At 39.5% G+C, this 22,525-nt stretch overlaps 1 protein-coding gene across 2 annotated transcripts in view; it reads right to left on the reverse strand.

The window, feature by feature from the left end:
- The window catches only part of BZW2 (basic leucine zipper and W2 domains 2), a 48,935-nt gene that overhangs the window by 14,149 nt on the left and 12,261 nt on the right, over positions 1–22,525 (reverse strand). Inside the window, exons 1-7 of one of the 2 annotated variants that reach the window (XM_044428993.1) lie at positions 18,082–18,123; positions 14,462–14,526; positions 13,148–13,324; positions 11,420–11,523; positions 8,122–8,187; positions 3,693–3,828; positions 1,276–1,385 (exon numbers count right to left, since the gene is read on the reverse strand). In XM_044428993.1, the coding sequence (XP_044284928.1) occupies positions 1,276–1,385; positions 3,693–3,828; positions 8,122–8,187; positions 11,420–11,523; positions 13,148–13,324; positions 14,462–14,519 (651 nt within the window). In that variant the 5' untranslated portion in view covers positions 14,520–14,526; positions 18,082–18,123. Of the gene's footprint in view, positions 1–1,275; positions 1,386–3,692; positions 3,829–8,121; positions 8,188–11,419; positions 11,524–13,147; positions 13,325–14,461; positions 14,527–18,081; positions 18,124–22,525 lie in introns of those variants that run through there. The other variant, XM_044428992.1, reaches the window with a different exon arrangement.

The raw sequence follows: 22,525 nt of genomic DNA on the forward strand, positions 1-22,525 counted from the left end.
GAGAGAATCATTTAATCCCCCGCCAGAGCACCACACTTACACACATATAAATAGAACTACCCCAAAAGCTTCACAACATGTACTAGGCAGACCATGTAGTTGGACCCTCAAACCTTCTTGTATACAAGCCTGTCTGGTTGCTACGATTTTGCACGGAAGACTTACTCTTGGTCTCACCACCACCAAGGGATGTTTGATGGGGGTACAAAAAGTGGGGCTTGCCTGTGGCTGCTTTCAGGCACTGGAATTCCTAATTCCTGTTGAGAGAAGCTGGGTCGGTTCCCATTCAGTTGACCTTCTGCTAGTAGGCAAGTACGTTTTTATTGTTATTATCAGGTAGGCCCACGGCACATAAGCTGGTCTGCTGCTGAAGTAGGGGCTTAACTGGCTGGGTGGGCTAGAGGTTTTGCTTTCGCTTTGCGTGACGTTTGAATTATGTTTTGTGTCAATCCTGGTTTTGTTATTGTTAACCTATTTTAGGTTAGCACCATTTTTGGAGAAAAGGAAGGATACAACAAATAAATATAATACAGATAAAATTAAGCAAGGGGGTCTTTAGAGAGGATGTGCAGAAGCTGACTACAAGATCAAAGCCCTTTTCAATGGTTGTAGCATGCATGGCACCTCCACTGCTGCCTTTCTGCTGCCAGGTAAGAACTTCTTTAATTTTCCCAGCTTTTCAGTCTTAACATATTTTAGAGTGGCATCCAGCTGTTAACCCTTTCAACTTAGAGGATTACAGGCATCCAGCAGAAAGCAGAAGTAGTGTAGAAACAAGGATTGTCTCTTCACTTGCCTCACCTCCAAAACATTTGGAAGTCATTTTTGGCCATCTAAATTTCCCTCTTCATGAGCATTTCTTGGAGGATGGATATGCCATGTTCCTCCATTACCTGGAATAATTCTGCATAAAAACGCCCACACAGAGACTCCAAGATGGTCTTTAGCTTTGCAGCATAGCTGGAAAGAACTACAGCAGCTGCAAAGGTGGAGTGGGGAACCCTCCGAGATCAGAATCCTAGCTCCAACTTCAGGTGTTTGCAAGGAAGGAGCTGGGACACTGGATATTCCATGGGCCTGCAGATAATTCCAGGAGGATACAGGAGTGCACCTTTAGTGCTTTTAGACATTCTTAGCACTAACATCAATGTGCTGTTGGTTTTATGTTATTTCTGGTTTATTATGATTCAGACTTCATGTTTGCATTTTTCTTTCCATAGTTTTAAATTCTTATTATTTTAAGAAGCAGAAGGAAGGTAGGAAACAAATGCTTACTAGCAACCTCTTGTCTAAATTAGCTTTTCTTAAAGAGGAGGTAACTGAATTGGCATCTTTCTCCAGCATCCATGCTTTAAAAAGTTTGACAGCGAAAGAAGCTGCAATACCTAGAAAGGATAAAAACAAAGTGAAAAAAAGAGTACAAAGAAGCACCTTTGCAAGTCAACCACAATTAAAAGGATTTTAGAGGAAGTAAGTTGGAAGTAAAAATAGTAATCATGGGGTTGCTACAGATTAGCATTAGATTTATTTATTTATCTGCAACAGAGCTAAAGTTGTACCATTTGAAGTACGACAGAGGAGTGCCAGGGCAGGGAAGCAAGGCCAACTGCGCTTGTGTACATTGTGTGCAACTTCATATATAGGAAGTTGTCTCAAATGATTATGCTTTAGCAGCTGTACCATATGGATCTAACAGTCCTGTTCAAATTATAATGGAATTAGATTAGCATCTGCCTTAAATGCTCTACAGTTACAAAGATGCAAAAAGAACACAGAGGAGCATCTACATAATTTTGGATTTTTAGAAGTGACTAAATATATGGGTAGCCAAATGTCTTATTCCAAAATACCGCAATAAAGAGAGGATGAAAACACTGCTTTATGTGGGCAACTGAGGATCAAGGCAGCTGAGTTACCATGGTTATCATCTGCTGATAATGATTCACATGTTTTGCCATATTTTCAATCCTTTCTATATGACTATGATACTAAACACAACAAAAAGCTACAAGGAGGTCATACGGTTTTATTCTGTTTTAAAATGAGAAAAGGCTTTTTATTTATCCAGATACCACTTGGGTGCACTCCACATTCAGCTCCATACCCTAAGCACACATGCGGAAATCAGTGAGACTTATTTGCGAGTCAATTTCTTTAGGAAAACGTGGAGGAATTGGGATTCCTTTTTTTTTTTTTAATCCATCTATTTAGTATTAATATTCTCCCCCATCCTTCACTCCTGCCAAATGGATTGCATTCAAGCAAACTTTTGGTAGTAGAAGAAAATATGAAAAGATTAACAAAAGTCAACTGAGAGTGTGCGGAAGATCCTCTCTTCTGAGCATGTATGAGTGATCTGTATGTTTCCCACTACCCTTGAAATTATTAACATGGTCACTAGAATCTTCCATCCAAAAGGGCACCCATTTATACTTGGCATCTATTTTGTGCCCAGGAGACTCCCATTCTGGTCAAACCCTGATAGACAATCCCATTTTCAAAGCTCAGTCTGCTCAGTTCTGGCTCATGAGCAAAGACAGCTGCCCAAAAGGGGATGGGGAGGGAAAGGGAGAAAGCTTTTGATAGAGAGCTTTGAATTTTCCTTTCCCTAGCAACTCTGGCAGGAATGGAGAAACAGCTGTGCTAGAAACTGGGAAGGTCAACAGTAGATGTTCCTGCTCTTTGTCCTTGCGACTTGAAATGTCAAGTTTGTGGCTCCATTCCCACTTCTTATCTCTGGTACTGGTAGTTAGATGAGTTGTTTTTCTCCCTGATTTTCCTCCCATAATGGATTCCATTGATCTAAGAAGAATGTAAAGATTCTCCCTGCCCTCTCTCCCAGCTTAGGAACTCTCCTGATGGCATCATGCTCTGGTAAAGCAATTTTCACTGTGACTTATTCCATTCAAGAGGGCTCAAAGATCTCCTCGAGAGGAGTAAATTGCCTGGGGACCCTGAACAGGGACACGGGAAGAGTTTTGGGTATCCTCTCCACTATGGCCTTTGTTTGCCTCTTGTGTTTAACAAAAGGCCAAACTACACATTAAATCTATTCACATTTTTTTAAAATCTACTTACAACTTGCACAAGTTTGGCTTCTTAAAAATGCAACCATGAAGCATCTGGTTCAGAGCTAGAGTGTAGACAGATAAGTTATGGGGCACGACTCAACCAGTCCCGAGGTCCCGATCCAGATCACCACCACTCCGACCTCTGCTTTTTGACAGGAGAGTTGAGTTGCCCAGTTCAAAACTCTCTGTTTAAAAATGCAATTTCTCTAATTTGGCCCTCAAGAATGCTTCCTTGAATTCTCTATTTCATCATTTATACCCTACTGATCAGTCATATTTCCCCTCGCTTGTTCAAAAACGGTGCAAAAACAAGCATTCTTTGACTAGGCATGATTCATAATACCTAATCCCATAAGCACATAAACAAAGCTAATCAACTAATAAATCCAGTGAAATTAACAACAGCATGATTTCCACATACACAGCAGAATATACTGTTTGGCTCTTAGGCTGTTTCCAAAGACACGCCAAGGAAGATGAATGAGCTTCTCCAGGAACAGCATTCCACAGTTCCAAGGCCATGAGACAGGTGGCTTTGCTCTTGGAAGATGGTAATTTTGTCTTCCAAGTGGAGGTAAGCTACTCCCACAGGAAACACAGTGTTAAGATAAAAAATATTACCTTCTTTGACAATGTTGTCAGTGAAAAGGCTTGTTAAAATGGTAGCAGGAAGCGTCCCATTGGCTAGCAAGATTCCAGTGAGCATTGCCAGTTTTGTCTGCTCTGTTTCAGAAAAGGCTTTAAGGAATAACAGGAGCTGTGAAAAGAAGTAACTTTTTTCCTTTTGAAGTGTTTAAACATTGCCACACGTACACAAGGATGAAATTATTGTGCTTGCACCAATTCACTGATGTAACTAGCAATCCTACAGCTAAGTTTCTGAAAGGTTGGATGCTAAGTACAACTCAGGGGCATGAAAAAAGGGATTACTCATAGCTAATGTGACACATGAAGGAAAAAAACATCATTATTTTCACCAAGGAACAACAAGCAACCTCCACATAGCTAGCATTAGGGTTTCAGTGAGGGCTTGATTTCTCATTTGTGCACAGTTCACAGTGTGACCGGGGAAAAAGGGCAACTTCACTAAATTAAAGCTAAGTGCCACAAATAGTTCTGAAAGAGCAATACAAAGCAAAATGCCCACCATGAGGGTATCCAGGTGACCTATTTTCCATTTTGGGGAGAAGACCTTTCAGATTGGATATTTTGTAAATGCATGCATCATTCTTGAGTGTAACAGCTCTGAAAACTGGGATTTGTTAAACTGAATTTGAGGCAGAACAAACTGCAAGAAGAGCTTCAAGGTACAACCACTTATTTAAAAGTAGCTCTATTCTGTTCCTCAGCTAAAGAGACTCCTGGAGTGACTTACGTACAATCAGTAAAACATGACACTCCCTGCCTAGAGGCTTTCAATTTAAAAAGGCATGATACACAAGGAAAAAGGAACAGGAAGAAGAAAGAATGTCACGCAGCATTTCAGCAGGGATGGTAGAATGGCACTGTCTCTCACTGAACAGCTGGCCTGCTGGAATAGCTGCCGGCAGTGACAGCTGCAGGGATAACTCATAGATCCCTTGCAAGTAGAGCTCAGTGGGGGATAGCACGTCTTCTTAAGAAACAGAAATTAAAGGTGCGATCATCTCTTGAAGACAAGCCATTTAACTTACAGCATATTAGCTCCATTCCTCAAAGTAGGATGTTCTCTATACAACATGGACATGCATGCACAACGGGCTTAGGCAAAAGGATAACCCATGTTCAGGAGTTGACTGTGTGTTGTTGCTGAAATGTCATCTGAACCCAGCTACATGAACAACCCATGAAGAGAGGCCATGCTTTGTTGTTGGATTGTGAAATGTGGCCTGTTTACCATGGTTTGTTCTCTTGACTAGATCCAGACAACACGATAACCCGCAGTTCAGCAACAATGCGCAATTCAATGGCAATTCATGCTCGGTCCTTAATTGTGGGTTCCTGTATTGTGTGAACCCAGTCACTGATTAGAATGAGAACAGTAGAACTTGTCTAATGTACAGTAGCAATACTTGACAGAAATCAGATACTGTGCCATCCTATTTGCTTCAGAGGTACTAGCATAATGTAAACAACATTCAAGTTTATGGCATCAAACCACACTAGGCTGCCTTTTTATTTACATAAGGGATCATTTCCTTTTGTTTGAAAGGTATTTGTCCCTTATTCAACTGTTCAACATAGCTTGAATTAGCTTCCGGCGGGGGGGGGGGGGGGGGGTCCAATTCTAATTAACCCACTTAGAATCTGTCAAAAATGAACACAGTGTTCAGCTTCAAGTTGTCATTATGCCACCAGCTTGCACTACTGATTGCTTTTCAGAGCGCTTCCCTTCCTATAACCATTACAGTTTTGGTTACCAGCTCTATAGGGGAGGCCCTAGAACACTGATGTGTTTCAGAATAATGTTGACTTCCCACCCACTGAGCTTCCAATTTGTCTATTGCTAGACAATCCTGGGTATAATTACATCTATTGTACAAAGAGTGTTTGATTTGGGGAAAATCAACCTGTCTAATTTTATTTCCAGTATTGCCTGGCTTTTGCAGCAGGGGTTTTAAGTAGTTGAATAGTCACAGCAGCTTGTCTAGCACTAGAGTTTCTCTAAACTAGGAAGTCTGCGTGGAAGCTCATTGTCTTGGCAATTTCGTTCACTATATGAAGCCCCAAAGCGGCTGCATGAACTCCCTTCTCCCAAACTTCAGTGTGCAACTTCTATCACATACAGATAAGGCTCTATGCCATCTATTCATTCTTTGTTTTTCTTTGAGTGGGTAAGGAATGCAGCTTGCCTAATTTTTTTATTGGATTTAGTACTGCAGAGACATTTGGGAGGAGAATGTATGTGAAGGAAAAGGAAACTTCCTTAGACTGAGTCTCTTCAGTGGACCAACTAGATCCATATTGTCTCCATTGAGGGCAAATGCACTCCAGAGTTTTCAGGAAAAAGATTTAGCCAGCCTTCCCAGGCACATTTGGCACATAAAGCTTGTGCTCTCACCTTTGGGGTACTTTCCCCAATTCAGGCATAAGAATGTATATAACTCATCCAGAATATGGCTTAAGCATTTCACTGGTTGGGTTCAGACACCATGATAATCACACTCAAGGGTTGAATATGTGTTTCTTGGCAGTTGCCCCAGTACCATGGGTTATTGTTGAAATGCAGGTTTTTGTGCTACCTGAATCCAACTGAAATAACAAACCATGTTGAGCAACTTGCAGTTTATAATTTAACAACAAGCAATAGGTTTTTGTCATGGGTTGTTTGTGTCTTATAATCCATAGCTTCTTAATGCAGCTGTGTATAACAACACAATAAACCACAGTACAATAACAACCCACATTCAATCCAGTGGGTTACTGGATTCATCTGAACCCAGTTGTAACATATACTCATGCAATGAGCTACAATGATGTCACAGGGAAAGAGAAGGAAGATATAAGCACATGGTCAAGATGACCAGTTCTTCTTGATCTAGATTATTTATTTAATGTTGGTCAGAATGAATGTCACACATGTACTGGGACCCAATTGGGAAACAGAGTTCTGCTGCACATGGGGTCCTTCCATGTATGGATCACATGATACAATGTACAGTGGGGTACAATGGATACTGCTTGCATATACCAGTCTTCTCTAACCTTGTGCTAACTAGATGTTTTGGCGCATAATGCCCAGTATACTTGGCCACTGGCCAGGGAAGTTGAAGCCCAAAAAATATGAGGGCAGCAGGCTGGAATAAATAGGTATACACCTCTCAATACAGAACTTATTATATTTTACTACTCTTTCAAATGGTAGATAAAAATATTCTGGGCGGTAACCACGTTTCACTCTGCATACACAGTCTTCAACAGATTTCAAGCCTGATGTTAAAATAAACTTGGATCTACATACACGGAACACAGTTTGTAACAACTATGCTAAACTCCATTAACCGTCAAAGATCTCTAGATTAAAAGGGCGGAGGTGGAAATCAAAAAAGGTAGCCTGAAAGAGGATAAAGTGCTTTCTGTACTTGAAACAAAATGAGTCAGTATTACTCATAACAACAGATTATTGTAATTAACAGTAAAGTTAAGCTTATGACGTTGGGGGAGCTGCATGTAACCAAGCGTGCAAAGCACTCAGCAACACTTAAAAAGATATCCTGCTAGAACATCACTCAATCAGTCTATGTACAAAGTAGCACATGGTACATCTGTTTTTTCGTTCATGGTAAGAAGAATGCCAAAGCATCAATGGCTTTAAAGCAGCTTAATGACAACTCTGACATCTTTGTAGTTCCCCTTGCAAAGAAAAAATCCTTGCACAATTTCTCATCACCTACATTTCAACAACAACCCATGGTACTGCAGCAAACTACATTAAACGTGTGTTCAACCCCTGAGTGTGGATTATCATGCTGTTTGAAGTGTGCTTGCAGCAGTGTCCAGTGGAATAAAACCATTGTGGTATAGGAACTAGAGTGTTGTTCTGAGACTCAGCAGATCTGGGTTCTAATCCCCATTTGGTCATTAAGCCCACTGATTAACTTTCAGCCAGTCACTGACTCAGTTTGCTTTTCACCACCACTGCGCATGCCAGTTTTATCTCCCAGATTACCGCTGCTAGGTGCTGGTTGTCATTATGTGCAAATTCAGCAAGGGTGCATGGTTAATGTAGACTGTGGGGTTTCGGGAGTTTGTCCATCACCTGAATCACTCCACCCCCTTTCCCAGGTTTGCACACAAGGACAAGTTGTGTCCTGCCAAAGTAATTAGGGAAACTTGGTGATACATGCACAGTATCTAAAGGGGTGGCTTATGAACTACATGTGCAAACCCAGTAATTAATTTTCAACCTGGCTACCACAGAGTTGTTGTGCAGGTTAGGTGCAGATATGCTCACCATGCTACAAAGTTTACAACTTGCCATCTAGTGTTTCTATACAACTATTGATTCTGTACATAGTAACAGGAAAAGATATGCATGTTAGAAATGTCCTACATTATTTTTAAGTATTACCTTTTTAATTTCATCTTCAAAAGCCTTTTCCAAATATTTATATCTCCTGATGAGTTTATTGAAGACCTAAATATAAGAGAAGATGTCAACATGAATAAGACAAGCAGAACCTAGCTGTTCCTATAAGTGTTTGGAAGCAGTGTTCATAACTAATCTATGATAAAACTAAACACACATGCACACACTCACACCCTTCCTACATCTGTTAAATCAGCAAGAGTAGTTTCCTTCATCAAAGCAAATGCAGCTGCCTTGCAAAAAACACAACTGCTTAAAAAACTCCACATGCCTATAAGAGCTTTCATAATAAAGGCCAATCAATAGCTCCATACTGTCCTTCAATCTACTTCTTTGTGCTATATTCAGAGTTTGTTCCTATTACAGTAACAAAAAAGGATGCATTGATTTAGCCACTAAATCAGAAGTCAGGAACACAAATCGATAATTTGAGTAAAATGCTTTCATAGTTACACAGTCCTGCTTTCTCCAGGAAATTGCTATTCTATTCCATTCTATTCGCAATAATAAAAAGATTTAATCTGTAACAAAATTCATTTTCAATAAAGCGCATGAATGGTGGCTACTAACCGAGATAATTGCTAATCCTACTGAAGCCAGTTCATAAACCATCAGAGCTAGTGGCCATGGATAGCCTTACAAGTCAATGGCCATCACTGAAGCTTGCAAAAGTAAGTTCCATTCCATTTAAAGCACTTATTATAAATGAGCACTTTTTGTCTGTCCTGAATCTCTCACCAATCAGCTTCATGGCATGCCTGCATGTTTTTCCAATTAACTTCCTCCACATCATGCATAATTGTATTATGCATCTACCACATCTGCCCTGGCTTGCCTTTTCTCTAAACTAAACAGTCCCAGATGGTTTCCTCATAAGGAAGTTGCTGCTGCCCCTTGATCATTTTAGCAGTCCTTTTCTTCCAACTCTACTATATCAATTTTAGGTGTGTTGACCAGAACTATACACACTATCACAAGTGTGATCATAACATATATTTGTGTAAGAGGAGTATGACATCAGTAGTTTTACTTTTGTCTCCATTCCTATGCCTCACATGAAATTTGCTTTTTTCACAATAGCTACACACTATGTCGATATTTTCATTGAGTTGTCTTCCATAACCCCATGGTCTCTTTTTTTGGTCAATCAGTGCTAGTTGAGTTCCCATCAGCACACATGTAAACTTGGTGGGGGGAGGCATCACTTTCTACTGGTTTAGACTGAACCACATTTGGCATTTTGATGCCCATTCTCCCAGTTTGGAGAGATCCCTTTGAAGCTATTCACAATCACATAAATAAAGTGTTGTCATAAGCAAACTTGACCATCTCACTCGTAATCGTAGGACCTACTGTGTACATCCCTTCATTGACAGAAAGTATTTATTCCTACTTTCTGTAACCAGTTCCTATTCCATAAGGGGAGATCACCTCTCATTCTATGATTGTCTTTTGTGAGGTTTGTATCCTGCTTGACACTTTGCCCTCGTCTAGAGTGACACCTCCGCTAGTATATACTTCCTGGCTCTTCCTATAGATTTTATAACCAGAGATTATTACATTTCATGCATTCTATCCACTCCAACCGGTAAGTTTTCCCTCACAACTAATAATTTAAGCTCTTCCAACTTAGCTTAGAAGCTTTATAGCATTAGCACAGAAAAACTTATACATGGTGTCCTCCCCAGACATCTGTTGTGTGTACCATCTGGTGTGGCATTTAGGCCTCTTTGACTGGCTATTCTGTCTCACCACATGCTCATGGCTGATTTCTACCCTATCTCCATTCAGGCAATCAAAAGAAAACAAACTTCTGTATCCCTGGCAGATAGTCAAACAGCACTCATGTACCCTCAGTACCACTGCTGACTTTCTATCTTTATAACTGTTTTATTGGCATTATTCAGGGGTTTTTAAAGCTGGAAAATCTAAGCTACTTACTAGAAACAAGAGAAGATTTAAAAAAGATTTATTCCTAGGAGAAACTAGGAAAGAGTTACTGCCCTGTTGCTAAACTCACACAGCTGCTTAACTCAGTTGCTTACTAAAAACCTGTTTTACCTTTATGCTTCCTCACTGGGGTTCCTTGCCCTTGGGTTCTTTCACAAGGCTGCTTTAGTTGTAGCTATTTTGCCTTAGCTGCAACTCCAGACAACAAAATTAAACGGCTTCATTAAAAAAAAAACTGAACAACTGCTCAATCACTAATAGCTGAGAGAACAGCTTGGAGAATAAAGTTGTCAATGGCTACTTGTCTGGATGGCTGTATGCTACATATACATCTGCACACACTGGTTGCTGGGGACTGTGAGCAGGGGGCGCTATTGCACTCTTATCCTCTTTGTGGGTTTCAATAAGCAGCGGTTTGGCTGTTGTGTGAACAAATGCTGGGACTAGATGGATCCTTGGTCTGATTCATCATGACTCTTTTTATGTTCTTATTAGCTTCTAGTTAGCTTATTAGCTTATCTAGCAATCTAGGCCAGATAAGCTCCCTGGGAATCAAGATGGTTTATTCAGGAGAGAGGACGCATGTTTAAGGGTCAATGGAGGGAACCATAAAGAAAGGGTAGGGTAGGTGACTGAGGAAAGGATATGGTTTGGGATCCCAGGATTATAAGGGACTGGGTTTCTGAGCTCAGGTAAAAAGACCTTTCTTTCTTGTTCTGTTTTGTTCCATTTGTTTCTTAAACCAAATGGTAAGATGAACTCTCAACTTGGGATGAGAGTTTTCTTTATTTTATGAGCTGCTGTCTAAGACTTAAAACCTGAGCTCATGCTGCGCCTACAAGCTGCCCTACATTTTTGTTTATAAACTGTGTCTTCCACCAGCCAGAACATTGGCCCTTGCAATATAAAGCTGCCTATTACTTTTATTGCTCCTCACTGGATTTATGTTTAGCTTAAGTAAGCAGTTCAATTTGTCTTTAGCCATTTAGTAAACATAAGGCTGCAAGAACTCTAAGTTACTACCAAATTTCTCCTCTGGGATTTAGCTTCCTTTCCTGTGCCCTTGTTTTGTCTTGAGCTGATGATTAATGAATTTACATGAGTTTTAAATGATTACCTGAAATAATTTAATACCTAAATAAGCAAACAGCACTTCCTTTTTCCTTGCATGGCTGCCTAACTGACTTGTGTGCTAAAAGACATTTTGTGAGCACCTCCCATTCAATGAGCAGCAAGCATTACAAAGAACCAGGCTATGCTAGTAACAAGTAAAAAAATGAAAGCTGTTATGCACCATTAATTATCAGGACCAATTACTTTCTGACCTGACCTGCGCATAATGTCGGAGGGCATCATGATCTTCATCTGCAGAAAACACACAGTGATTGGTCATTTTGCTCTTATCATTATCATCTATTCTTGTCCCTCCTGGGGCTGAAAAGAAAAGGACGAAATATTGGCAAAGGTAATGTAAACTTACAATAAATTGTAAGGGCTGCATGTCACTCAACACATTTATTTATTTATTTATTTATTTATTTATTTATTTATTTATTTATTTTTATTAAAACATTTCTATGCTGCCCCATTCGCCGAAGCCTCGGGGAGGCTCACAACATAAAATTAAAATACAAGAAATAACAATATAAAATAAGTCGCCCTGGCCAGATAAAATAAGCAAATAATATTAACAATTAAAATGACGCTTAAATAAAAAGGTCTTCGCTTGGCACCAAAAAACAAATAACGACGGCACCAGGCGGACCTCTCTGGGGAGCGCATTCCATAAAACATGGGTTTGGTTTTATTTATTGCAACTGTGCACAGCCCCAGTTTGGATTGGGATCAGCCTGTTCAGTGAAGGGAGAAGTAAAGTATCTGCTTTATTTTATCTCTTTTATCCCCTGCTCCTGCAGTTGTTAAAAAGGACAAATTATCATTTTTTCCTTTGATTTGGATCACAATCAGGCCTTTTTTTAAAAAAACTTCTCTTCCTGTAACAGTGGAATTTTGAGGAATGAGAAAACAGGGAGACATGTTAATGTTCTCCTCCCATAGTGTGCTGGTTCCCATCTAAATCAGGTCTGCATGCAGTTATACTAAATTAAACAAAACGCAAGCCTTAGCTATATGCTACATGAGAAGCCTGTCCTGTAATAGTACCTTCCAGGTTTGTTTGATCACAATGCTCAGCATTGTGTGCCAGTGTGGGCCTTGACAGTCCTGGCTGAGAATGATGGGAGTTGCAGTCCATCATATTTGGGGGATACTGAATTGGTCAAGACTGGCATAATGTGTTCTTTGACTCTGTGGTAGAAATAACAGAACCAGCTTCCATTCTTTGCGTGCATCTGCAACCTGGACACATTTTTACCAGAATACCTGCCAAGGTATTGTTTGTTTGTAAACCACCCAGAGGGCCCTTTGGGCTACTCGAATGGTATATAAATGCAAATAAATAAATAAAGGGGGAAGGTGAACCACGTAAAGCCTTCTCAAGTCTTGAGTATCACAATGCTTAGGGTGGTCCTGCCTGCTGCCTTTATCTCACTATTCCCTGACAGTGACACTGCAGAAAATGCAAAAGCCTGTAAAATACAGAATGCAAAGAATATCAGAAACCCTTCGAAGACAAAATTTCATTCATCACAGGCAATGACAATTTTGATTGTCTTGCAGAAAGGGCTGCATTCATCCTTGCCACTAATTTGGTGCTGGTGACATAACTCATTAATTGACATTTGTTTTGTAGGTCAGTGGAGTCTAGAATTTCCAGTTCAACAGTATAGAAACTCTCTGCAGCTAAGTATAGTTTCTACATTAAACACCATTCCAACCATTTTTAGTAGTCATGGATCACGAAGGTTTGTCAAACTGTTCTCAGAGGTATGAAGAAACCAATGAAACAAACCTTGCATGTGTGCCCACACAAGAAGACAGAGAAGGACAATCAAACTAAGAGGGTAAGTTGTGGAACATTAGCTGGCGGTCAAAATCAAGAGGGCATGTTATCAGGATTAGTTGTGAAAATGTGCTGTTTTCCATGTGACATACATACCCAGCATGCTGCCAGCTATCAAGATGTCAAAGAGAGTGTCGGCATAGCGACGATAATCTAGCCTTGAGCCTGTTGCATCCAAAAACTTGGCTACAGCTTCCAGATCATCACCAGCTTCATTAAGACCTTGAACAATTGTATCCCGGAAGACGGTGGGTTCAAATTTCTCCTTTTCATCTGGAACATTGAACTAAAGCTAATCATTTCATGGAATTTGCATGCCTGCTTTTATTTTCTGGTCACTATCAACATCTTTTCCACAGTTATTAAATTACCTTTATTAAATTGCTCATTCACTTTTTGTTTTAATACACTACTGTTAGTTGCTAAGTTTGTATGATAGAATACTGTACATGATACAATGTTATTCTCTTGCTGACTTTTCTTTCCAATATATCTGCTTTTAAGTGCATGTGTTTATCTCAAAAGGAAGGTGACATTTGAGGCATTTGAAAGCAGTGCTTTTAGTATGAATTTCCCACCCTTGCAAACTGTTGTTGTGTGTACAGTGTTGGTATGTTACTGTGGTTCCAACAGCCACATTAGGTAAGTTGATATCTTTCAAACTCTTGTAATGGATTAGAATGACAATTAAACATGTGAAGTACAGATTTCCTCTTCTTCATTACCTTCTGATAAAAATTACTTCCTAAAGGGTCTGTGTGGTATAGTAGTTAAAATACTATGTTCTTGCAAAAGACAAAGGAAGGATACAGAAGTACTATAACAACAACATAATGCTATAATAATAATAATAATAATAATAATAATAATAATAATAATAATATAACTATTAATTTAACCCCCCCATATGCACACAACAGTCTCGTTTGTACCTGTTTCCTTTGTTCTCCTCTGGTGATACAATGAGGAGGATATCAGAAGCATCTGCTTCCATTCTCAACTAACTTATGCTCTGTTGTTCAATTGAAAAGAGAAAATGTGGCCAGCATTAACACAGATTTTTAAAACGGGCCCAGATCATTAACCACAGGGTGAAATTGGCTTTTTCTGATAAACCATGGTTTTCTTGTATGATAACAAACACCACATGAATACTGCTTCCAGTATGGTTAACAAATATTACACTTGCCAGCATTCTTATAAGTAGTTCAGTGGATTCTAACACCTTAATCCTATTCAGTCAGCTTAAGAAGTGGTACTCAAAATATAACAGGCAAGACTATGTAATGTTGGCTGAGAATTATGGGAGTTCGACTGCCAACATTTCTACAGACTATCAAGCTGGAAAGTTTGGTAGATATGTTAATAAATGATACAATAATATTCACAAAGATAAATGATCAAACTTACCCCTCTTCCTTGTTTTGAACCGTTGGCCTGTTAGCACCGGCTTCTGATGCTTATTCATAAAATTTCTGGAATACAAGTTTAAAATGGCTGCCATGATGTACAATGTTTCTATTCAGGATAATCAACCACAAAAGTCCTAATCAGGGCAGTCAACTGCCCAACTATTAGCACTTAATGGTATCATGTTCAGTGGATGACCATACCAAATCTACACATTCCAGTCAAAGCCACCTAATTTTCATTGCACTACAAATCCTCATCAACTCCAACTTCCCACCTTTGCCAGCCGTACTACTTTCTGCTTAATTCCCACTGTATACTTAGCACTCAAAGTGCTAAGTATTTGCCATCTATTTATGTCTTCCACCCATCCCAACTATCAGGTTTCTTCCATTCTCAAGCTGAGAACATTCCACCTACAATCTTCAACTACCATCCACGGCTTTATCCAATGCACATGTTTCCAAGGTGAAATTTCTGGAACCAGGTGGCCTTGGGCCTGCACCTGCTCATCCATCTCAATCATTTCATTTTGTCAAGCCATAAAATGGGAATAATGTGGATCTATCTTGCAGGACTGTTGTAAGAATACTGATGTGAGATAAAGATTTGAACATGTACAATATACTATATCAAGGCATACTGTACATTGGTCAAAGCACAAGTGTGTACAAAACTACTAAACATCATGATTAGTTGGTTTTAGTTTAATAGGTTCACTTGCTGGAAAGACTGGGCAGCCTGATACAAAACTATGCTATTTTTAAATGAAAGAAAATTTATAATCCAGAAGTCTACGCTGGACCACAGCAGAAATTGAGATTATTCAGAGATCTATTCCTCTCAAAAGCAATGTAACAATCTAAGATATGATGATGTATATCCCTTCCACAGCAGCTTGCCACCATTTTAAATATGCAGAGAGCAGCAAGGGTATACTGTAGCCAGGGTGAACTAAAATTTATTTTAAAAAAACTCAGAATATATATATATATATATATATATATAGAGAGAGAGAGAGAGAGAGAGAGAGAGAGAGAGAGCGCGCGCGCGCGCGCGCGCGCAAGCAAGAAAGAGATTTTATTTAAATCAGATTTTTTAATTTAAATTTTTTTTACAAAAATATAATGCTTCTTCAGGAAAAATCTACATAGTTTCTGTTTAAGAAGCATTATAGTCCAAAGGTTATTTATCATGAAACAGGGATTGGTTTTTAATTATGTAGCATGAGGCTGTATATTCATGTAATGTTTAAATTTTTTCATAAATGAATTTCATTAAATCCATTCACAATGTCATGCTTTTCCAGAGTGGGTTTTTTGTAAGTTTATCGTGCAATTTTTCTATCTAGAGGGGTATTATCACATATGCTTGGTTTTACAGTTCTCAGAACTGAATTTATATCTGCAGAGAATCACATGCCTCTTCCTCACAGCAAAATTGCTATAAAATAAACATAGTTGAGAAAAAGCTGCTAATCCCATTGTTCCTTTGTAAATCTATGTACACAGAATCAACCCCTTACTTCTTAAGTGCTAAATTTCAAAAAAATCAGTGAATAGAAAATGATTGTTGGGAGTGGAATAGATCTGCACAAGCCAAGTGTGACGGAGGGGAAGCAGTCAAAATGAAAGTGAAACCTTTTGAGCAGAATTTTCCACAAGTCTTCGGATCTTTTTGTGTATAGCCTGAGGTTTATCATATTTGTTCCTTGGAGGAATAAACCTAAAATGGAGCAGGCCATAGGAAAGACTCAGCATGGGAATATTTTAATGAAGTTCCTCTACCTACAGGTAAGGCATGCATGCATACAAATTATGAAGAAAATCATGATTTAAATTTAGTCTTGTTGACTAGTGATTTAAATCAGTTTAATTTAAATCAAATCCACCCTATCTGCAGCTTCTCATTGTGCATGAACTCTGCAAGAGTTGGGTTATTGGGGTGGTTGCAAGCCATCAGCAACCCTAATAGCCCATAGGATCTGGGTGGCTTGCCAACAGCCCACCCTTGCCATGTTTGCAGGTAACAAGCTACTGTGTGCTTCTGCCACAACTTGAATATTCAAAATGGTGACCACAGCAGTAACCAGAAGCCCTATGGGAAATTCACACTGGTCTTACCTGGTTATGTGCAAACCAGGTCAGTAGCTGTCATGGAATGATTTTTTCAGTAACAATATATAGTTGTGAGTCCCTATTATAGTCCTTGTTCCAGTGCAAAGTGCTCTCGATTAGCCTGATGCTGAATGGCCAATTAGGACCCATTCAATTTACAAAAGACCTTCTTCTTTCAGAGATGAAAACAGCTTACTTTATTTATATGGCTCCACACATCTGTCCTGGGATTATGGCTATGAAGTCCACCATGAACACCTGCATTTCAGAAATTACCACTAATATTCAGTTGGTGGACCAAGAATTCAGGTAAAATAAGCAAAACGCAAAGGAGTATCTACAGTTCTACAGTATGTCTGCTCTTGTGCTGAAGCACACCTCTGTAATCTCAGGGAAGAACTTTAAAAACTTGCAGTTTTGTGAACCTTTGGCTGGCCCAGTAAAGGTATTACACCAATACAGATTCTAGAAGGTAGATGATAGTAGTAAGGAGAAAAATCTTGCATGTATTTTCTGAGAAGCTTCCATAGTTATTGCTAAGAGTTGACTTTCGTTTCCCCTGTGCAGCAACCAGTAGATACTCAGAGGTTGAGGACCCAAACCAAAAGCTAAAATTTCACAGCATGTTTGAATTCTGATATATTATTTCAGTTTTCAAAAATGCCTAGAAAGGAAGATACAGGGACAAGAACACTCCGGTAGGATTGTACTGACTGTCCATCTGTTCCATCTGGCTCCTAGTGAAATTCTACTGTCTCTTTTGAATATTATTTAATCCCCCCCACCCCAAGCAATGGTGAAACTGCTTTGAGGTAGAAAAAAAAAGAACTGATCCACATAAGGTGCAAAGCTTGCTTTAAAAACCAACACAAAACCACACCTATAACACCAGCACACCTGTACTATTAATGCAACTATTTATTTATTAACAAAGCTTGTTTTCTGAACTATCTTTACTTTCAGTTGCAGACAACATTTTCCTACCATGACTAAAGTCAGAGTTTCAAACAGTACAAAGGAAGCTAAATATAATAATTTTAGAAGCTCAGTACCATAATGATGACAGTCCCTCTCAGAACACGCACACACACACACACTCCATCCCAGTCATTGAGTAAACACTCTAGGTGCATGACACGGCAGCAACAGAGACCTAAATATATTTAAAGGTGATCACATCTTACCCTTTAAAACAAAGAAGGCTCTGTATCAAATTGAGGCAGCTAGACCAATAAAATCTGCTTGTCTTTCCACAGGATCAAAGTTTTTTGTTTGTTTTTTAACAGATGTCCAAACTTCTGTTCAGCAGCCTGGTTTCTATTAATGCACGCTTTTCATTGTAAGTGGGTGGGTGGGTAGGGGATGGGGAAGCTAAAGTGGCTGCATTTTCTTCCACCTCACATAATGCATAAGACTAAGCCCACAAAAAACACAGGAGTGACAACATTATAAAAAAAACAACAAAACCTTAATTAGAAAGCAATGGGAGGAATCCAAACTCACCACTTGTAGCAAATTTAACAAATTGAGTTTCGGTGCAAAACAAGAGTGTCACTCCAGAGGTTATTTGTACCAGAATAGGATCTGTGATCTATATTTAGCTTTAAAATGCATCACACTCTAATCTGCTTTGCCCAGGCTTTATAAGGTGGTTGCTAAAGCACTGGCCAAAGAATCTGTGCAAGAAAGAGACAGAATGAGCAAAGAACGGGACACAGAGCAGCAGTATTCTGACAAATGACAGACATTTCATGTCAGCAACTGCAACATTTTACTTAGAAATGTAAAAACCTATAGCAGAAAGTGGTGACCTTAAACTACAATCCTATGCACACTTACCTACCACTAAGTCCCACTAAACTCAATGTGGTTTACTTCTTAGTAGACATGTATAAGACTGCATGGTAAGAAAAATTAAAGAAAGTGAAACCACATTAATAGTGTCAGGCTGGAATAAGAAAGCTTTTCCCTATTTTAAAGAAAAAGTATTTCTAATTTATCCACCTAATGTTTGAAGCAAGTGCAAGTGAGTTGGAAGAAAGAACGAGAGAAAAGAGAGTTCCTCTTCAGGAATGCATGCATTTATTCTAGCCTTGTTTTTATCCTACTTTCCCAAAACAGGAACTGTTCAAAGTAGGTTCCAATAGCTACATATAGATATATAATAAAAATAATCATCATTGACAAGTTTAACAAGCAACAAACAGAAAAACATTAATATATTATTCAGATCAAACATAACTGCAATTAGAGATGGTGCTGTGGGATCTAATAGCTAGACCAGCCTTCTTCACCTGGTGATCATTCATCCCAAGCTACTGGCTAGAAATGGTGAACATTATAGCCCAACTTACCTGTAAGGTGCTTGGTTAGAAAGATGGTGTTAGAATGGGAAAGTTCAGGTTCCAGTCCTTACCCAGCCATGAAATTCACTAAATGAACCTGAGTTCAGTCACTCTCTTTGCATGCTACATTCTCATTTTATTGTAGGAAAAAAATAAAGGGTCGGGGGAGAAACACTTGCCAACCTGAGACCCTTGGAGGATAAAGGCAAGTGCATGTTATACCTCGTGTTTACACTGCACTGGTGAGCATCCTTCCCCACCTGGTGCCCTCTTGATTTGTTGGAGAACAACTATCCTCACAGTCAGAAAGCTTGATGGGCTTCCAATAAGTCTGACTTGGTTCCAACCATATGAGAACATGTCCTCTGCATGTCTGAGAGGAACACAGGTCATAGCGTGCATTAGACACTGCCTGTGTATCCTTCTGCAGCTTCAAGCAAATACATGTGTAGTGAGTTCTGCAGCAAACCCGCCCTTTCAAGCTATTCTTCAATCAACTGACTGCTCCCTCTTTTCACTGATGAACACTGATTGGCTTGCCACAAACACAAGGCTTCTGTGGAACGTGAATGTGGCAGACCAACGTAGAACAATAACTTGGGGGGGGGGGAGGAGGTATGAAAGAATCCCTTAACTACGTATGACTGAATTTGCTTGGAATTGTAAGCATGCTTACCAAGGAGTAAACAGTGAGACTTACTTTTAAACAAATGTTCATAGGATTCCACCACTAATTCTTACTGAGGCCAACAGGCCACAATTTGTTATTTATAGTGCATCATACATTTATGGATTTCCCTTCAGAAAACAGACACATTTTGATATCAGAAACAGGAAAAACATTTCTGTGCCATGTGGTTGCCCCACCCTTTTCTCAGAAAGCAGAAATCCTTTAAAATGCGCAACTATTCGACCTCCAACAGGTTGATCGATCTCAAGTGGCAAATTACACTCAAGGTCAAACTGAAGAACAATAGTAATCAGTAAGATGTTAGAAAGGCAAGTGGACAGCCAGGAAAGACAAAAGAGCAATTTGGATGACATGCTAGAGTGTGATTTCATGAGGCTGATGAAGAGGAAAAATGGGCAATCATCAAAAAGAAGCAAAAATGGCATTTGACTACCAAATTAAAAATACCTTTCATAGGCAAGTCTTCAGAAAACTCCAAGTGCCTTACAGAATCTGTTTTTTGCTTTGTTTTTTGTTTAGTGGTTCATGTTAAGTGTACTTTGGATGTTTGTTTCTTCAGTCCTTAAAAACTGCACTTTATGCTTGATATTTTTGTTTTGTTGTTATTTTTGTAGATCTTTTATATTTGTGGTCTGGTATGTCGAGTCTTGCCAATGGTCTTATAATTTCCACTGCCAAAGGGAACCGCAAAGTACAGTAAAGTAGACAATATATGTGGAAACTAACAAGTTAGGATTAAATATAGGCTAATTTGCACACCGTTGCCAGCTGTCAACTGAAAAGAGGAAAAGCAGTGAAAGTGGATACAGCAAAAAGGGGGTGGCAACAATATCAACCTCTTTATGATGCAATCCTTGTGCTTTTACAGCTTGAACTGACAGTTTTCAACATCCTACACTTTTCAAGACTTCCCTAAATCTCTAACTGCTCCAGAAAGGGCAGGTGTTAACTTTACCCACCCACACACTTTGGAGTATCTTTTTTGAGTGCTTACTTTTGTGGTTACAGCCATTCCCTGACAGTTCTAGAGAAGGGAAGGGACTACACTTTTTCGGGATGGGGGTCACTGCAAAATAGATGTAAATTTAATGGCAAGCAAGCAAGTGGATGTGAAATTTGTACCTCTGCAGTAACTACTCTGTTACTGAAAGTACACACATTTTCCCCCGCCCTTAAATGTAAGCAATTTTCCCCTCCTTTTACTTCCCAGCTATTCAATTTGAGGGGAGGACTAGGAAATATTCACAACCTACAAACATTCTCATCAGGTTTTTTTAAACATCTAGAGGAGGCAGAACAGGTTGGAGCAAATATGACACCAGCGGTACTTACATCTGTCTCCCCACCACAACATCTGGACATCAAAGAAAACCACTTTCTTAAATGCTAAGCTAGGGTGGGAAACTTATTTTGGCATGAGGGCCACATTCTCTTTGGGGACCTACTGGAGGGTATGCCTCATTCATTCATTCATTCATTCATTCATTCATTCATTCATTCATTCATTCCATTTTGCTACCATGCAATAGCCAAGTATTCTGGGTGGTCCACAGGAATTAAAACAACTGTATGTCACAGGAGGGCACCCTGCAAAATGGGTGGAGCCAGCTCACACACTTTTTCCACAGTCACTCCCCAAATGTATCCATATGTGGCAAGCAGGCAATTAAAAGGGATTTTACTGGCACCACTGTAGGCTTCTAAAGAACCTGGGCCTGCCTGTGTAGCTATATATTGAATCAGCATGTTGAGCCAGATTTGCTAAGCAGGAGAGGGATGGGTCTGTAGCCATGTGGAAATGGAGCAAGGGGGTTGGACTTGATGGATTGGCCCCTTCCAATTCTACGTATAGTCTATTTTATTCAAAGCATGGAAGGGGGACTATTTTTGAAGGAGAGATCACAGCACTTGGGAAAGGAATGTTAGCTCTTCCCTCCGCATCAGTGATTTCCTATGCAATGCCACCCTTGTGATAATTAGGCTTTTAAAAAAGTTTCTTAGTGCCAATGAAGACCTTTTAAAGGATGGGAAAAGATGAAGGCGGCTACATCCATCTGTAGCCCCCTGGGAGAGGTAGCTCAAAAAATGGATGCCTTACAATTTAAAGAAAAAATGAAGAGCTACTCTTTACATTGCACAGGGCAGTATAAAAGGTAAAGGTAAAGGTTTCCCCTTGATGTAAAGTCCAGTCATGTCTGACTCTAGGGGGCGGTGCTCATCTCCATTTCCTAGCCAGTGTTTGTCTGCACTCTCCATGATCATGACTAAACACCGAAGTGTATGGAATGCTGTTTACCTTCCAACTGAAGTGGTACCTTTTTAATCTACTTGCATTTGCATGCTTTCGAACTGCAAGGTTGGCAAGAGCTGAGACGGAGCAACGGGAACTCACCCCGTTATGCAGATTCAAACTGGCGACCTTTCAATCAACCAGCCCAGTTTAAACCACTGTGCCACCTGCATCCCTTCACAGGGCAGTATCGGATCCCCAAAATTAGACAGACTAAATTTGTAAGCAGAAAAACAAATGAGCACATCATTCAGTTTGAACAAAACAGAGCGCTGGGAGGTGATAACAGGATTCATCTGTGTGAGATGAGCAGCAGTTACTTGCCAAACACTAATCAGATACTAGTAGCGAGAGCATATGTGGACTTTGTGTCCCACCCTTCCATGGACATGTAGCAAAATAGGTTATATTGTACAAAAAAGGAAACACATATACCAAACTCTTTTAAGAACCAAAGGATGTGTTTTTGATTACCAATCAATAATTATTACTCCTCAGGAATAATTATAATCATTAATTAATATTCAAATTAATAATTATAGTTGCTTGGGAATTCCATTTGTAAATGCTCTGAAGTTTAATTTTAATACACATCTTCAGCTATTTGAGCAAATTTTCCAA

Source organism: Varanus komodoensis, unplaced genomic scaffold (genome assembly GCF_004798865.1).
Source record: "Varanus komodoensis strain SLA01 unplaced genomic scaffold, ASM479886v1 scaffold2, whole genome shotgun sequence".
NCBI classification, from domain to species: Eukaryota; Metazoa; Chordata; class Lepidosauria; order Squamata; family Varanidae; genus Varanus; species Varanus komodoensis.